General features: G+C 46.7%; 2 protein-coding genes across 6 annotated transcripts; both read right to left on the minus strand.

The window, feature by feature from the left end:
• Positions 1 to 56: 56 nt before the first annotated feature.
• LOC142884746 (kelch-like protein 40a) lies at positions 57 to 4395 on the minus strand. 2 transcript variants are annotated; one of them, XM_076020609.1, is made up of 7 exons: positions 3141 to 4395; positions 2885 to 3045; positions 2512 to 2619; positions 1785 to 1970; positions 1419 to 1568; positions 326 to 470; positions 57 to 216 (listed from the first exon to the last, which is right to left on the minus strand). In XM_076020609.1, exons 1-6 carry the CDS (start codon positions 4257 to 4259, stop codon positions 359 to 361), a joined length of 1836 nt encoding a protein of 611 aa, XP_075876724.1. In that variant the 5' UTR covers positions 4260 to 4395; the 3' UTR covers positions 57 to 216; positions 326 to 358. The 2 variants fall into 2 exon arrangements, with proteins under 2 accessions (XP_075876724.1, XP_075876723.1); XM_076020608.1 differs by having other exon boundaries at positions 57 to 470; positions 3141 to 4394.
• A 1003-nt stretch (positions 4396 to 5398) lies between these two features.
• On the minus strand, positions 5399 to 12735 carry hhatla (hedgehog acyltransferase like, a). Of its 4 annotated transcripts, none has more exons than XM_076020611.1 (14): positions 12521 to 12735; positions 11899 to 12227; positions 10682 to 10802; positions 9581 to 9648; positions 9372 to 9485; positions 8940 to 8960; positions 8562 to 8756; positions 8253 to 8462; positions 7961 to 8132; positions 7695 to 7839; positions 7209 to 7244; positions 6918 to 7119; positions 6688 to 6829; positions 5399 to 6403 (listed from the first exon to the last, which is right to left on the minus strand). In XM_076020611.1, exons 3-14 carry the CDS (start codon positions 10785 to 10787, stop codon positions 6279 to 6281), a joined length of 1536 nt encoding a protein of 511 aa, XP_075876726.1. In that variant the 5' UTR covers positions 10788 to 10802; positions 11899 to 12227; positions 12521 to 12735; the 3' UTR covers positions 5399 to 6278. The 4 variants fall into 4 exon arrangements, with proteins under 4 accessions (XP_075876726.1, XP_075876725.1, XP_075876728.1 ...); XM_076020610.1 differs by having other exon boundaries at positions 11899 to 12207; positions 12521 to 12575; XM_076020613.1 differs by lacking the exon at positions 8940 to 8960 and having other exon boundaries at positions 11899 to 12207; positions 12521 to 12575.
• Positions 12736 to 12842: the final 107 nt, after the last annotated feature.

Consider the following 12842-nt stretch of genomic DNA (forward strand, 5'->3'; position numbering starts at 1 on the left):
TGAATAAAAACATTTGCACCGTGCACGGTGGAAAATGAGACTGAGGAGGAAGAGTTGGAACGACAAAACCCTTTTAATTTTTGCTTTCAGTGAATTGCACAGGTATCAAAGAACGTACACAGAGTATTAAAACAAACAGATTTACAGATCAACAGATTTCTCTCTGGTCAGTCAGTCTTCTCTTCTGCCCTCACGCACACTTGTGTCTGTCTCCCCCTGTTGTAGAAGACACGGTAGAACACTGCACTTGGACAACGTTTGATCTGGCCAGACACAGGCCGCACTATTTGGCCACAGTTGGCCCATTAATCTGCTTCAATTTTACGTGAGCAAGCCTTTTGACATGGTGACAGTTAAGCTATAACTTGGTGAGACGCAGAGTGTTGAGCCGCGCCGGCAGGATGGTGGCTCCCTCCACGTATCTGATCTCTCGCAAAATCCCAGTCCAGGACTTGTCGGATTCGTCGTACCTGCGTCGGAAACAAAGGAGTGGAAGTAGCAAAGTAGGGTCAACGTGGAATAATGTGTTTTTGTAAATTTAAACTAAACTTTATCTCTTTAATGTCATGTATTTGTGAACTGAAATGATTTTAATTTTGTAATAATAATAATGGATTGGATTTATATAGCGCTTTTCTAAGCACTCAAAGTACTTTACATTGAACCCATTACTCATTCACATCATACCACACTACACCACCGAAGACTGATGAAAGCATTGCTGCCAATCTGTGCCAGTCGTTCCCTCTGACCACCACCCAACATTCACTCACATTCATACAAGACAATGTGGGTAAAGTGTCTTGCCCAAGGACACAAGCACAGAAACTGGGATGGAGCCAGATTTGATCCGACAACCTTTCACTCCTTAACTTTGAGAAGGTGCTGGTTTTATCAACAGACTGACGACAACTTTCAACCCATTCTTGTGTTATTTTACTTTTTTTTATCCATCTATCCATCCATTTCCAGTCTATCCCAGTTGTTGAGTGTGGCCTTGGGAATAAAGAGGTTTATGTGCTAGTGAAAGTTGCACATGGGGACCCTCTCAGTGTGGATGATCCCCCTGGGTGGCTGTTTCCTACTACGGTCCCTCAGTGCCTTGCCATTTTAAATTTTATTGTACTGATTGACTGATATTTTTTATTTATTTATTTTTAACTGTTTTCTGGGATGTTTGTGTGTGCGTGTGTGTATACGTGTGTGCGTGTGTGTGCATGTGTGTGCGTGCGTGTGTGTGGGGGTGTGGGGGGTGGTAAACTGTATGTGTCTTGGGAGGACACGGGTGGATTGTATTTTATTTTATCTTCACTAATATTTGATTTTAATTGCTGTTAAGCACCTTGAGTTGCAAGTCATTGATTGATTGATTGATAAAACCTACACACCAAAGAGACAAAAAAACGGGCAGCCCTCACCTCCAGATGTCAGTCATCTCTGTCGGGACGGGCTCCTCGCTGGTTTCACTGGGCATCATGGCAAAGCCCCCCAGAGCATACAGGAAACCCCCCGTGGAGATCAGGCTGAGAGAGCTGCGCTCCTGGGGGAACTCGGTGAACTCAGACCACCTGGGGAACAACAGGACACACACACACACACACACACACACACACAGCTGCTATAAGACTCGATGATACCCACACAGAGGCAATAAGTGCAGTTTTATGACCTGATGATGTGCTGTTTACGCTCCGGGAGTCGTCTCACTACTGTGGACACATGCTTCAGCTCATAATGACCGGATTAAGTGGGTCATATAAGAATAACAAGCACCGCTCACTCACTTGTTGGTGGCGATGTCGTAGACCTCCACCGAGCTGCTCAGGCCTGAGTCCGTCACCCCTGTCACCACAAAGATCTGGTCCTTGTGGACAGTGACCCCAAACAGGGAGCGGGCTGTCTTCAGCGGGGCCAGGTCCTTCCACTCAAACCTGGTTGGGTCATAGACGCACACTCGTCTCAGGCACTTCCTGCAATAGAACGCAAGTTGATTTTGTTAGAAGTTGAAATGTTAAGACAGAACGATTCTATTTATTTCGATGTCAGGATATTGTTAGTGTTGATGCATTATGGGTAGTGTAGTCCAGTGTAGTGCTTGGTGTCAAGATCCCTTGAGGCATGATGTCTGAACTGCTCCCCTTTTTTATTTGTATTTTGTAAGCTCCCCATTCTGACAATTATTGGACCAGTAGCACAAACAGCAAAAGTATAATAGATTACTTTACACTATTCTGATCTGTTTTGCTTGTAGTGATTATGAATGTGTTTTTTCTCTTGTGGGGATTATTGTTTTGAAGAATTTATTAGCCTCTTTAAATACATCCTATCTTTATTTTGCGTTCTTTAAGCACTGTGATATTGGCTGGCGTGAAACAGCATTTTGTTTCACCCGTGTAACTTACAGAAATTACAATAGAGGAAATCTGCATCTGAATCTGGAAACAATGAGGCCATCAAATCCATTTACCCAAATGATTCATTTCTAAAATTGTCCAACAATTTGCCACGTACTTGCTTTCGGACTTTCCTCCAATGACGTACATCAGACCTTTATGAGACACAGTTCCATGACCGTAGACTGCATAAGGCAGAGGGTCCGACTCTCCCCATTTGAATGACCTGCAGGCAAAAGAAGATCTCATGAAATTATTGCTCAAGTTGGTGGGAAGGAAATTGAGAGGCCAGAAACATGAATTTCAGAACTTTCAGATAAAAGTGACATTTAAAGGTGCAGTATGTAACATTATCTTTTTCAATAACATTTCTCACCATTAGATGCCACCACACATTTCACACTGAGCCCTTTAAACGAATGGAGAGAATGACCCCTGTGGGTTTTATTGTTCACATGTCCGTAAAGTTGTATCCTACATGGGACACTTACTGTCTGTCGTAGATCATGACCGAGTCCAGGGCGTGCTCGCCATCTTTCAGTTCCTTCCCTCCAACAACAAAGATGGAGTTTTCGGCTTCTGTCAGGCCAAACAGGCAGCGAGGGTTGGGTTGTGAGGGCATTCCGAGCCATTCTGAACTTACTGGGTCAAACTGGAGAAAAAAATGGGTCAAAGGACACATTATAACAAATGATAGGTTCTGAAATGACGCTGAAGTGGTTTTTAATGACATCTGTGACTGCCTACCTGTAGGAAGTAGGAGCTGAATGGTTCCTCTTTATTCTCCTCGTTGTAAAGCATCCCTCCGACAACAAACACCTGATTCTGATCAGTTACCAAGCTGCAGTGGTTCTTGGGGATATCTGTAGACTCTGACACCACAAAGCATTCGTTGCCTATTGGGTCATAGGCCACAGTCCCCGTGTCGCTAATCATCAGTATCAGGTCCATCTCAAACATTCCGAAGCGAGGGTTGTTGTTGAGGATGCCAGGCAGGTAGCCCTCATCTTCCTCTTCATCCTCAATTCCTTCCGCACCTTTGGCCTCGTCACCTTGCAGCTTTCTTGGCTTTGGGAGTCGTCCCTTGTGGGCATCTTTGACTAGTTCCAGTTCCTTTTTGATCTCCTGGTTGAAGCGGATGTACTGGTGGTGCTCCACCTTCTCCTTGAAGTAATCCAAAGGTATGAGCCTGAAGCGGATGCATTGCAGCAGCTCCGGCACATGCTTGAGGCGGTTGGTCTCGTCGTGCTTGACCCAGTCCATCAGGGACTCAAACACCTGCTCCTCGTATTCAACGTTCAGGGCGTCTGATGTGATGAGGACGCCCAGCTCACTGGCGCCAAGCTGTAGGAAGTCCTGGTCCCTGACCACAACCGCGTAGCGTTCACAGATGAACTCCCTGGCAGCGAGCGCTAACCTGGGACAGTCCAACAGCAACCCCAGCCTGAAGATGGCCAGGCAGTTCCCCAACACCATCTTCTCCTGCAGGTAGGACACGCAGACGGAGAAGATGGAAGGGATCTGGTACATGTTGGCCACCATGAAGATGTCCTGGACGTTTTGCTCCGTGAGGTTTATGTCAGACGTATACAAGTAGCGCAGGATCATGCCCATGACACTGGGCTCCACGTCTTTGAGGACAATCTCCCGTTTCTTGCTCTCCTCCAGCTCGGACAGGAACATGGCCTTGAAGAAAGGACTGCTGGCCGCCAAGACCAGGCGGTGGCAAGGGAACTCCTTGTCCTTGATTTTGAGGACGCAGTCCACAAACTTTTCGTTCTCCAGCAGGTCACACAGTCCATCCTGAAGAAGAGTCTGCTGGTACATCCGAGGCTGCTCCACGGGATCAATCGCCAAGGCAGCCATTTTGTCCGGTCTCCCTGTCCTGGTGGCTGTTTGTGGGCACCGTGCGCACTCGGCACTCCCAAAGCAGGACTGTCAGCCTTTACAGGGGGGCTGCTGCTGCTGCTCAGATTGGTGCTGAGAGTCTCCTCGGGTTGGTGGGTTTCTCGCTGCAGCTGTCCAAGGCTGTCACAGATATTTATAGATGGGAGCCTTACAGTGCCATTTTGTTGGACAGCGGAGGGGGCACCTGCCCACCCCCTGCACCTAGTAAGACCCCTGCAAACAGCTGAGTGACTCAGCTCAGGGCATGACAGCAGGAGGACTCACCGGCTCGTCTCATGTCCGGCTCTGCGTAACTGTTTCCTGCTCTTTCTAGATGTTGTGTTTGTCCTTGTAATCCAACACTGACACAGACTGTGAGGTGGAAGGCATAGAATTAGATGCTGAACACATTCAGTGAGTCACTGTAACTAAACAGTACAGTGACTGACAAGAAGTTAGAAATTGTCATGTTCTTTCATTTAAAAAAAAAATCATTTGATGCCCAAAATGAGCACAAGCGCCATGTCAGAAAAGTGAATACATAGACACGTCAGTTGTTTATTCATTCTCACAAACAACATAGTGTTACACTTTACTTTACTTTACATTCCTCTGATTTATATCCATGTCCCTTAACATTCATATAGCTTCCTCTCATTTAATCAAAAAAATCTCCTTTCATTTTTGTAAAATAAATTAATAAAGACATAAAAAATATATAATCATAATGTATTTTACTAAAATTGTCCCAGCGCACAAGGTCCTGGGCAAATGCACTTGATATTGAATCATCAATGTCTAATGCATTATTATTAAAATAATAAATAATAAATAAATAAAAAAGTCAAAATACTAATAATACAAAATGGGTAACGCTAAACGCTTCAATTTGTTTTGTTTTTTCTGTGGAAAGACTTTCGAGGGACAACACTGACACCTAGTGGCTGGATACCATGCTCAAAAAGAGGTTTCGTGTCTGCCTTGTTTTTGTCTCCATCTAAATATGTGAAATTCAAAAAACATCAGCTTTTTTTTGCAAGAAAATATAAAAAAATGTTTCTATTTAAATAATCTACTTTCACTCCCTTTTCTTGGCTGCAACAAAACAAGTCAAGGTCTTTCCTTTAAATGACACAAACATTTATTTTCAAGTTAAACATTGGAAAATAACTCTTGAAAAAAAAAACAATCTCCTCACCCTCCCCACAAAAAATGAGATCATCATGAAAGTTTCATCCATATAACTTTTCAGTCAGCCTGCTGAAAAAAACACACAGCAGGTTTTAGTGACAGGCCAAATAGGACTGACGTATGATTGGTGCCAGGCCTGTTGCCTGTCAAAGCAACCTGTAGACCTGGACGGGAACGATATGCACACACGCCACAGTAATCTCCTGCAGATGGCATTGTAGTGGCGTGACGCTGTCTTTCCCTGCACCTTTGGCCTCCCAGTAGACATTCAACATCAGATCCTAACACATGCTGGTTTACCATTGGAACGATACAACTTTAAAATATCACTCCCTTTATTGCTTCGGATTGTGGAAAATATGCTTAACACACATCTGCAGCACCATTTGGTTTATTTTTCATCATTGTGCGGCATTTATTGCACCCTGATTTCAAGTTTTTAAGACCTTCAGAATGAATAAAAATGAAATGGATAAGGCAGGAAGGGGAATAGTCAGACCCCCACGTAAGTAGAGACACCGATGATACAGAAAAATGAAAATTAGCTTTTGAAACACATGGTAGGCTTCACAATCTTTCGTCCATTTTGTCATCATCATTGTGTTTGTGCCAGAGGCATGATTATCTGCAGTAATAGCACTTTCGGATTTACAACAGTTCAAAACTTTGCCTTATGCCTAAACACCAGGCCTGTGGATGATTTCGGTGTTACACGGCTGTCGCGGCAGTAAACAAGGCAGACGATGGGAACAACATGGGGTAGGAGTCCAGGAAGTCTGTAAAAAAAAATCAGTTTTTCTGTCAGGTTTATTCTGTTTTCTGCTTGGCCGCCTCCAGCTCCTCCAGCAGGGCTTGCTTTCTCTCCCGCTCTTTCACCAGCTGCACGCCGCAGTAGGTCACCAGCAATACAGAGATGGTGGACACGGGGAATCCTGGGAGGAGATTAAAACGGCACAAAAAGAAGAAAGAATGAGGACGTGAGGGAGAAAAAAGGGAGCAGAAACACAAACAGATCGGTATGACTTGAAAGGAATGCAGTGGCCTTTGTGCTTTGAGTGGCTGTTTAAGCAGAGATAATCCTGTCATGTGACAGAAAACCCACAGGAGACAATGTTAAGCAACCTGAATCCTCGGGGACAGCGTCCCAGGAGATTCTGCTGCTTTTTAAAGCTGCCGCTGTTATCTGGTTCAATGTTTTTGCAGAATTGCTTCCCACCTTTGAAAATTAGCCGGTTTGCCACCAGTTTTGCAAAGTCCAAGCTGTTGAGGGCAAGGACATTGTAGAGGACGATGGCCCAGAAGTTGGCAGCATTGAACAGACCCCTGATCCTGCGCGACATGGCTTCACCCATCAAACGCTGGAAAAACGGAGAAGACAGGCTGCGTTGAACCAACAGGCGGAGGAGATGAAATTCCAGGTAGTTGTTTCATCTCATCGTTTCTCACCTCTATGGTAGAGAACGGAGGCAGGGAGAAGAGCTTGGCCACCCACAGCTCAAAGTTGAGGCCAAAGCAGTTGAAGAAGGACCAGATGTAAACCAGCTCGCACGGGCCGAGCCACAGTGTGGTGATGGCAAAGGTGCACACGGTGGCCAGGAGCTCCTTGAAGATTCTGTCGTGATCCCCACCGATGTAGTCATAGACATACCTGCAAGCGCACAACACCCACACTCAATGTGACACGTCTTTAACTTCTGACACTTTCTCTTGTGCAGAGCCTAAGATTTTCACACTCACTTGCACAGCCAGTCATTGATGCCTCTGTCAAAGTGCCTGCAAAAGGAAACAGTGTGTTATAAATATGCAACTGGTATGCAACTGTTGATTTAAAGGGCACAAAATATTTATACTTTTGGTAAAGTTTAGAAAACTCCAGAAATTAGACAAGCAAAAATAACACAATTCCATTTTTACCTCTTTGGCATGCTGAAGTTTTCAGACTAAAATACAAAATTCTAGAAATACAACTCTTTGTGACATCACAAAGGGGACCAAAATCTCTCCCAACCAGTGACAACATCTCCAGCCATATATTGGCTCCGCCCTCCAAGGCCAGCAGTTTTAGCAGCCTGATTCATCAAACAAATGCTGTACCATCAGTGTGTCCAGCATTTTTTTCCCTAGCATGAAAATAGAAATCTATTGACTATGATATTGGACCTGTAATATTAACATTTTTAACACATTAACGCACGACTCAGCGACTCCCTGCTCTTTACGTACGTCTCTGCGAAGACGTAGAGCATTGTGATGCACTTGGGAGGCTGCGGAGGGTCCAGGTGGTCCAGAGTGGCCACAGTGTTGATGACGCCGAACATCACCGCCGCCTTCACCCAGTCATACACCAGGTTGGAGTATGCCAGGCCGGCTACGGAGGGAGAGAAACACATTTCCTGCGGTTATGCGTGGTCATTGTCAGGGGGAATGTTGAGCGTAGGTGAGGAAGTGAAGCAACCATCGCTTGGCAAGAGAGAAGCGTGACGACTCACCCAGAGACCAGTCAGACAGCTTGGTGACCAGCTTCATGTCGTTGGGGATGGTCAGGATGTAGAGGTAGTGGAAGAAGACGTCCACCACCAGAATGACTCCCAGGTGCAACAAGGCCTTAGTGGTGATGTTCCACATCTCCCTGTCCTTGCGAGTCAGCTTCGTGTTGTTTGCCTGTTGGGTGGAAAAGTCATTGGACAACTGCTATGTTTCCTCTTAATGCAGTCTCCCAAACCATTGAAGCCCAAAACACATGGACCCTCGAGCTGGCTGAAATCCTCACAGCCTCCTCACCTGGGCGTGAAACTTGTCAAAAGTCATGATGGGCCCAAAGAAGAAGTAGGGGAGGTAGAAGTTGTATTTCAGCAGGTCAGTGAAGGTGTAGCTGCCTTCCTTGCGGTCGCAGTTCTCCAGCGCGAAGCTCATGCAGCGCATGAGGCTGAAGCCACACCCGCCGTAGAACAGGACATCTTGCAAGTTGAAAGAACCCGTGACCAGCGATTCCTGCGTGAAGGAGTTTGTGCTCTTCATGTCTCTCACAAAAAAAAAACAAACACTTTTTTATTTTCTTTCTTTGTCTGGGCATAATTTTTTTTCACGCACCTGCCAGGAGTTATACGGCTCCAGCTTGATGGAGGCCAGCGTGACAAGACCGGATGCCAAGCACATCCACTTACTCTTGAGCATGCCGACGCTGTAGAGGATGAAGCAGTGCGACAGAACCAGAGCCATGAAGGTCCAGCCCATGGTGACCAGTACTGCCAGGCTGCCGTACAGCCCAAAGACCAGGGACCTGCGCTGTGGGTGCAGAGGAGCCGGCGTCACTGTCGACGCGACGACAAGGTCTTTCACGCTTGGAAGCCGCATCGACACTGACGGACGCATTTGAGGGTGGAAGGGTTAAAACTGTTGGTGTGTGAATGAGTTAAATGAAATGGGACACGACAAACGTTACAGAAATCACAAGTTTATTCGCGTTACCTTACATCCATCTACACCCATCTTCGTTTGCACGCATGGAACAAGACAGAAAGCATGTTTAAAACACATTGAACTGTTTTAAATATGTCAACATACTCACAGGAAGCAACCGCTAACACACGCAACACAATGCAGCTTGTGCCCATGCATCAAGTCAATACCGTGTCAGACCCTGCGGGGGTGTCACATGTTTATGGTTCATGAAGTTAAATCAACCAGAGCTGTGATTACTTGTGCAGCTTTAATTGGGAAGTTTTGCAAAATAAACAAAACATAAACAAAACGTCACACTCAAGTGCAAGGAAATACACACACACACACACACAAATACACACAGTGTTGAAAATAAAACAACAAATCAATAAGTAAGAAAACATGCCATATATCTGTGTGCAGTCAGGTCACATGGCTCATTCCCACACGTGCACGCACCTTTGGAGCCAAGAGGGTGAAAATCTTGGCAAAGATAACGTGTCCGGCGAGAGCAAAAAGGATATGATTGCGGAAGGAGGAAAACCACATGGCCCATTCGAAATCCGCAGCATCCTACAGCAAAAGAAGACACAACATCAGCACGACAGGCAGCGGTGAATTCAGCTGCAGAGCGCCGAGGGGACGAGTATCGTGCGGCAAGAACTCACCATCTTCCTGCCGAAATAATGCCATCCTGGCTTCACGCTGTCTTTGAAGAGCTTCCTGTTTACGTTCTCTGCAAATAGAGCAAGATGCAGTTAAAGTGCAGGTACATATTCGCAATCCTGTCAGGATTTGATCACAGATTCATGTATTAAGTAATGCATATTAATACGCCCATAGAAGACTAAATCTGTTCTATTCTGGTCTGCTGGTTTATTCTCAATGAATTTAAGGTACGAGCGCCCACTTGGTCCAATAGATAATGGAAAATGTTATGTAATGCACTCATTGAGTCGATTTCTTTCTATTTTTGACAGAGGTCCAAATTCATATGGTCCTAATCTGATAGGAGGGATTAATCCCAGCAAAACCTTGAAAAAAAACACTCTTGACACGATGAAAAGAAAACAACAAATGCGAACGTTAGGATGAGCTCAGCATGTGATGGAGGTCGAGGAATACAACTGGCCAACAGTGTCCATTTGTCGCCCTTACAGCTTTTTCCCCGATCACGCTAATGGCCGTGGCAGTAAGGGGGAAAGCCTCTTACTGCCGGGAACACGGCCAGACCTCTGCCAGCAGAAAGCAGCAGCTACTGCAGCGTGGAGACCTGAGCAGCAGCCAGCAGCCAAAGATGACCATTTCAAGAGTTAGAGCCAGAGTCTGGCTGCCCTGGCCTGACTGCACACCGTGACAGACAGTGCCACTCGCTGGAGCACACTCAGCCCGTTCACTCTGTCATGCTTTTCTGTCTCTTCACTGTTTGAAACTGGCTGCTGTATTGCAGGGTGACCGATGTGGGATGAGGTTTCATAATAATCTGGAGAATGATTACTCGACTAAATGGAGCAATCGCATATTAATAGAAAGGTGCAGGAATTCCCTGCGGCGCGACTATTCTCGCCCTGAAAAGGCAGTGTGATCTGTCGAGGTGTTGCACATCCCTGCGCACAAGCGCTCATCAGTCAGTTTGACTACATTTCATATAAATGTGCCTGAAATGCTTCAAAACAGCAAAAAAATCATTGCAAAACCTCTGTGAGATGTTGTAAGTGTGAAGCCGCGCTGGCGTGAGACTGCGGACCTCTGGCAGGCCATGAACTCACCGCTGGAAGCCTCAAATATCCAACTGGCCGCCCACACCAAGGCCCCGCCGAGCACAGCTGTGTAGAGATAAAGCTCATATCTGGGGAGAGCAGCCTTGATCCCCATGGTCAATCAATCCGCCTGCGGGGGAGGAGGGTGGGTGCGGGGGCGGGGGCGGGGGGGGTCAACCACACAATATCGACGAGAGTGAGGAACAGAAACAACTGTCAGCAAAAACTGTTGTGAGGACGATAAGAAGACTCATGTCATTTTGTAAACAAACACTTTGTCTGAAATGCACTTTAGTGTCACAGCACAATCTGACAAGAGTCCCGATGATCAAATACACTTAAATGCCCGGTGGAGTGTGTTCTCTGAACTTGACCCGCCCTCTTCTGAGGAGCAGCGGGCGGCCACTGTGTAACTCCCAGTGACCACGGCCGGACCTTCATCAGCGCCAAGGAGTCACTGGCCAATCACCTCGCACAGCTTTTTATTATTCTATTTAGAGCGCGGCCAGGAGATAGACCAGACCAGATAGGCAACGTGCCCGCGCACACCACTGCTGTGGTGACTGATGTCACGCAACGACAACAGCCGAGAGCTCTGCGCGCCTGCTACAGACGGAGATGATTTGGAGAGGTGGTATTTGACTAATAAGCCCTGAGCAGTGCACAGAGCGCAGACTGAAATAGCAGCGCAGCGCAGCGCTCAGGCGCTCAGGAATCAGCAGTGTCAGCTGCGCAACCCTACCTCTCTTCCTATTATAGCCCAGGCAGAGGATCTGCTGTGAAGCCGGGCAGCTGCAGTGCTATGTGATCTGAGGGGCGCTCGGAACCCTCGCCTCACACAATAATTAGCACTGACGGGAAATGACCAAGAATGGTGCAACGGAGTGAAAACAGGCTGCCGGTAGGGAGGAATTCCCCTCCTGCTGGAGTTCTGTGTGTGTGTGTTTGTGTGTGTGTGTGTGTGTATGAGTGTGTGTGTGTGTGTGTGTGTGTGTGTGTGCGCGCCTTTGATCGCCAGATTCGTGTTTTGCACTTTAAGTTGAAGTTAAAAGAAAGGGAGTTGCACTCACACGTGGAGCCCAGGCCAAAGTGGGTTTAAGAGGCCCCGGAGCAACGCACCCTGAATACAAACAAGCCGCCGCTCCGCAGCACAACATCACACTTGCTTCTTGCAGTGACCATCCAAACATTCTGTGCAAAAATAACACATTTTGTATTCCACTAACCTTCTGTCCGTCCCACTCCCAAGACGATGGCAGCAGCGCTAAAGCCCAACTCCTCAGTGACAGAAGGAATGGGTGGGATGGGGGAATTTGCAGGGGGTGGCGGTGTTTGCAGAAGGTTCTTTTAATTCATCCGTCTTGAGGGGGCTCGCTGCTGCTGGCGATCACCCGCTGCGGCCACTCAGGAGGTTGCGGTCTCCGCGATGGGAGGAGGAGGAGGAGGAGGAGGAAGAGGAGGGGGAGGTGGAGGGATATATTTATCTTTCACTCCTGCACCGCAGTAAGGGGTGGTCCACGGCGAGCCCATCAGACCTCGGTGGAGAGAGAAGAGACTGGTTGGAAGAGAGGAGGAAACACCCAAATGAGATTTGCACTGCTAGAATACATCACATTCCATTTAAAATGGCAATTATCAATTATCAATAATGATTGGTGAAACGTCACAATTGGTAAACACGTGCAATTGCAATTACTGTGCAATAAAAACACTTGAAATCCCTGTTAAAATCTCCAGGTGGGGTTGATAAGCATTCATTTATCTCAGGTTCTGCTGACGTTCTGATGTTTGTTTGGTTGTGTGATTTTTTTTTTTTTAATGTGTATGTACACAAAGCTGTGAGCTTACCCATCGGTGCCTCTCCTGTCCTTTCGCCTGCATAAAACAAATATATCCCAGGATCCAGAAGAGAAACGGGAAATCCTTCAAGGGTCTTCCTCCATATCCAACGCGGGAATGAAATGTTGATTTTGAACGCTGTGTGTGTGGTTTTTTTTTTTGAGCATTTGCCAACATCAAACGCGAGGTGGCGCTCTCGAGTTGCTCGGAATATGCCGGTGACAGATCACAAAGCAAAGGGTTTGAAATGACCTGCACCATACGCGTGTGGTGCTCAGTCGCATTGTGTCTGACTGTAATTTATTCCCCCCCCCCACACACACACACACAC

The sequence above is a fragment of the Nelusetta ayraudi genome, unplaced genomic scaffold (assembly GCF_046127955.1).
Source record: "Nelusetta ayraudi isolate G7.1 ecotype Tasmania unplaced genomic scaffold, CSIRO-AGI_Nayr_v1 ptg000011l, whole genome shotgun sequence".
Classification (NCBI taxonomy): Eukaryota; Metazoa; Chordata; class Actinopteri; order Tetraodontiformes; family Monacanthidae; genus Nelusetta; species Nelusetta ayraudi.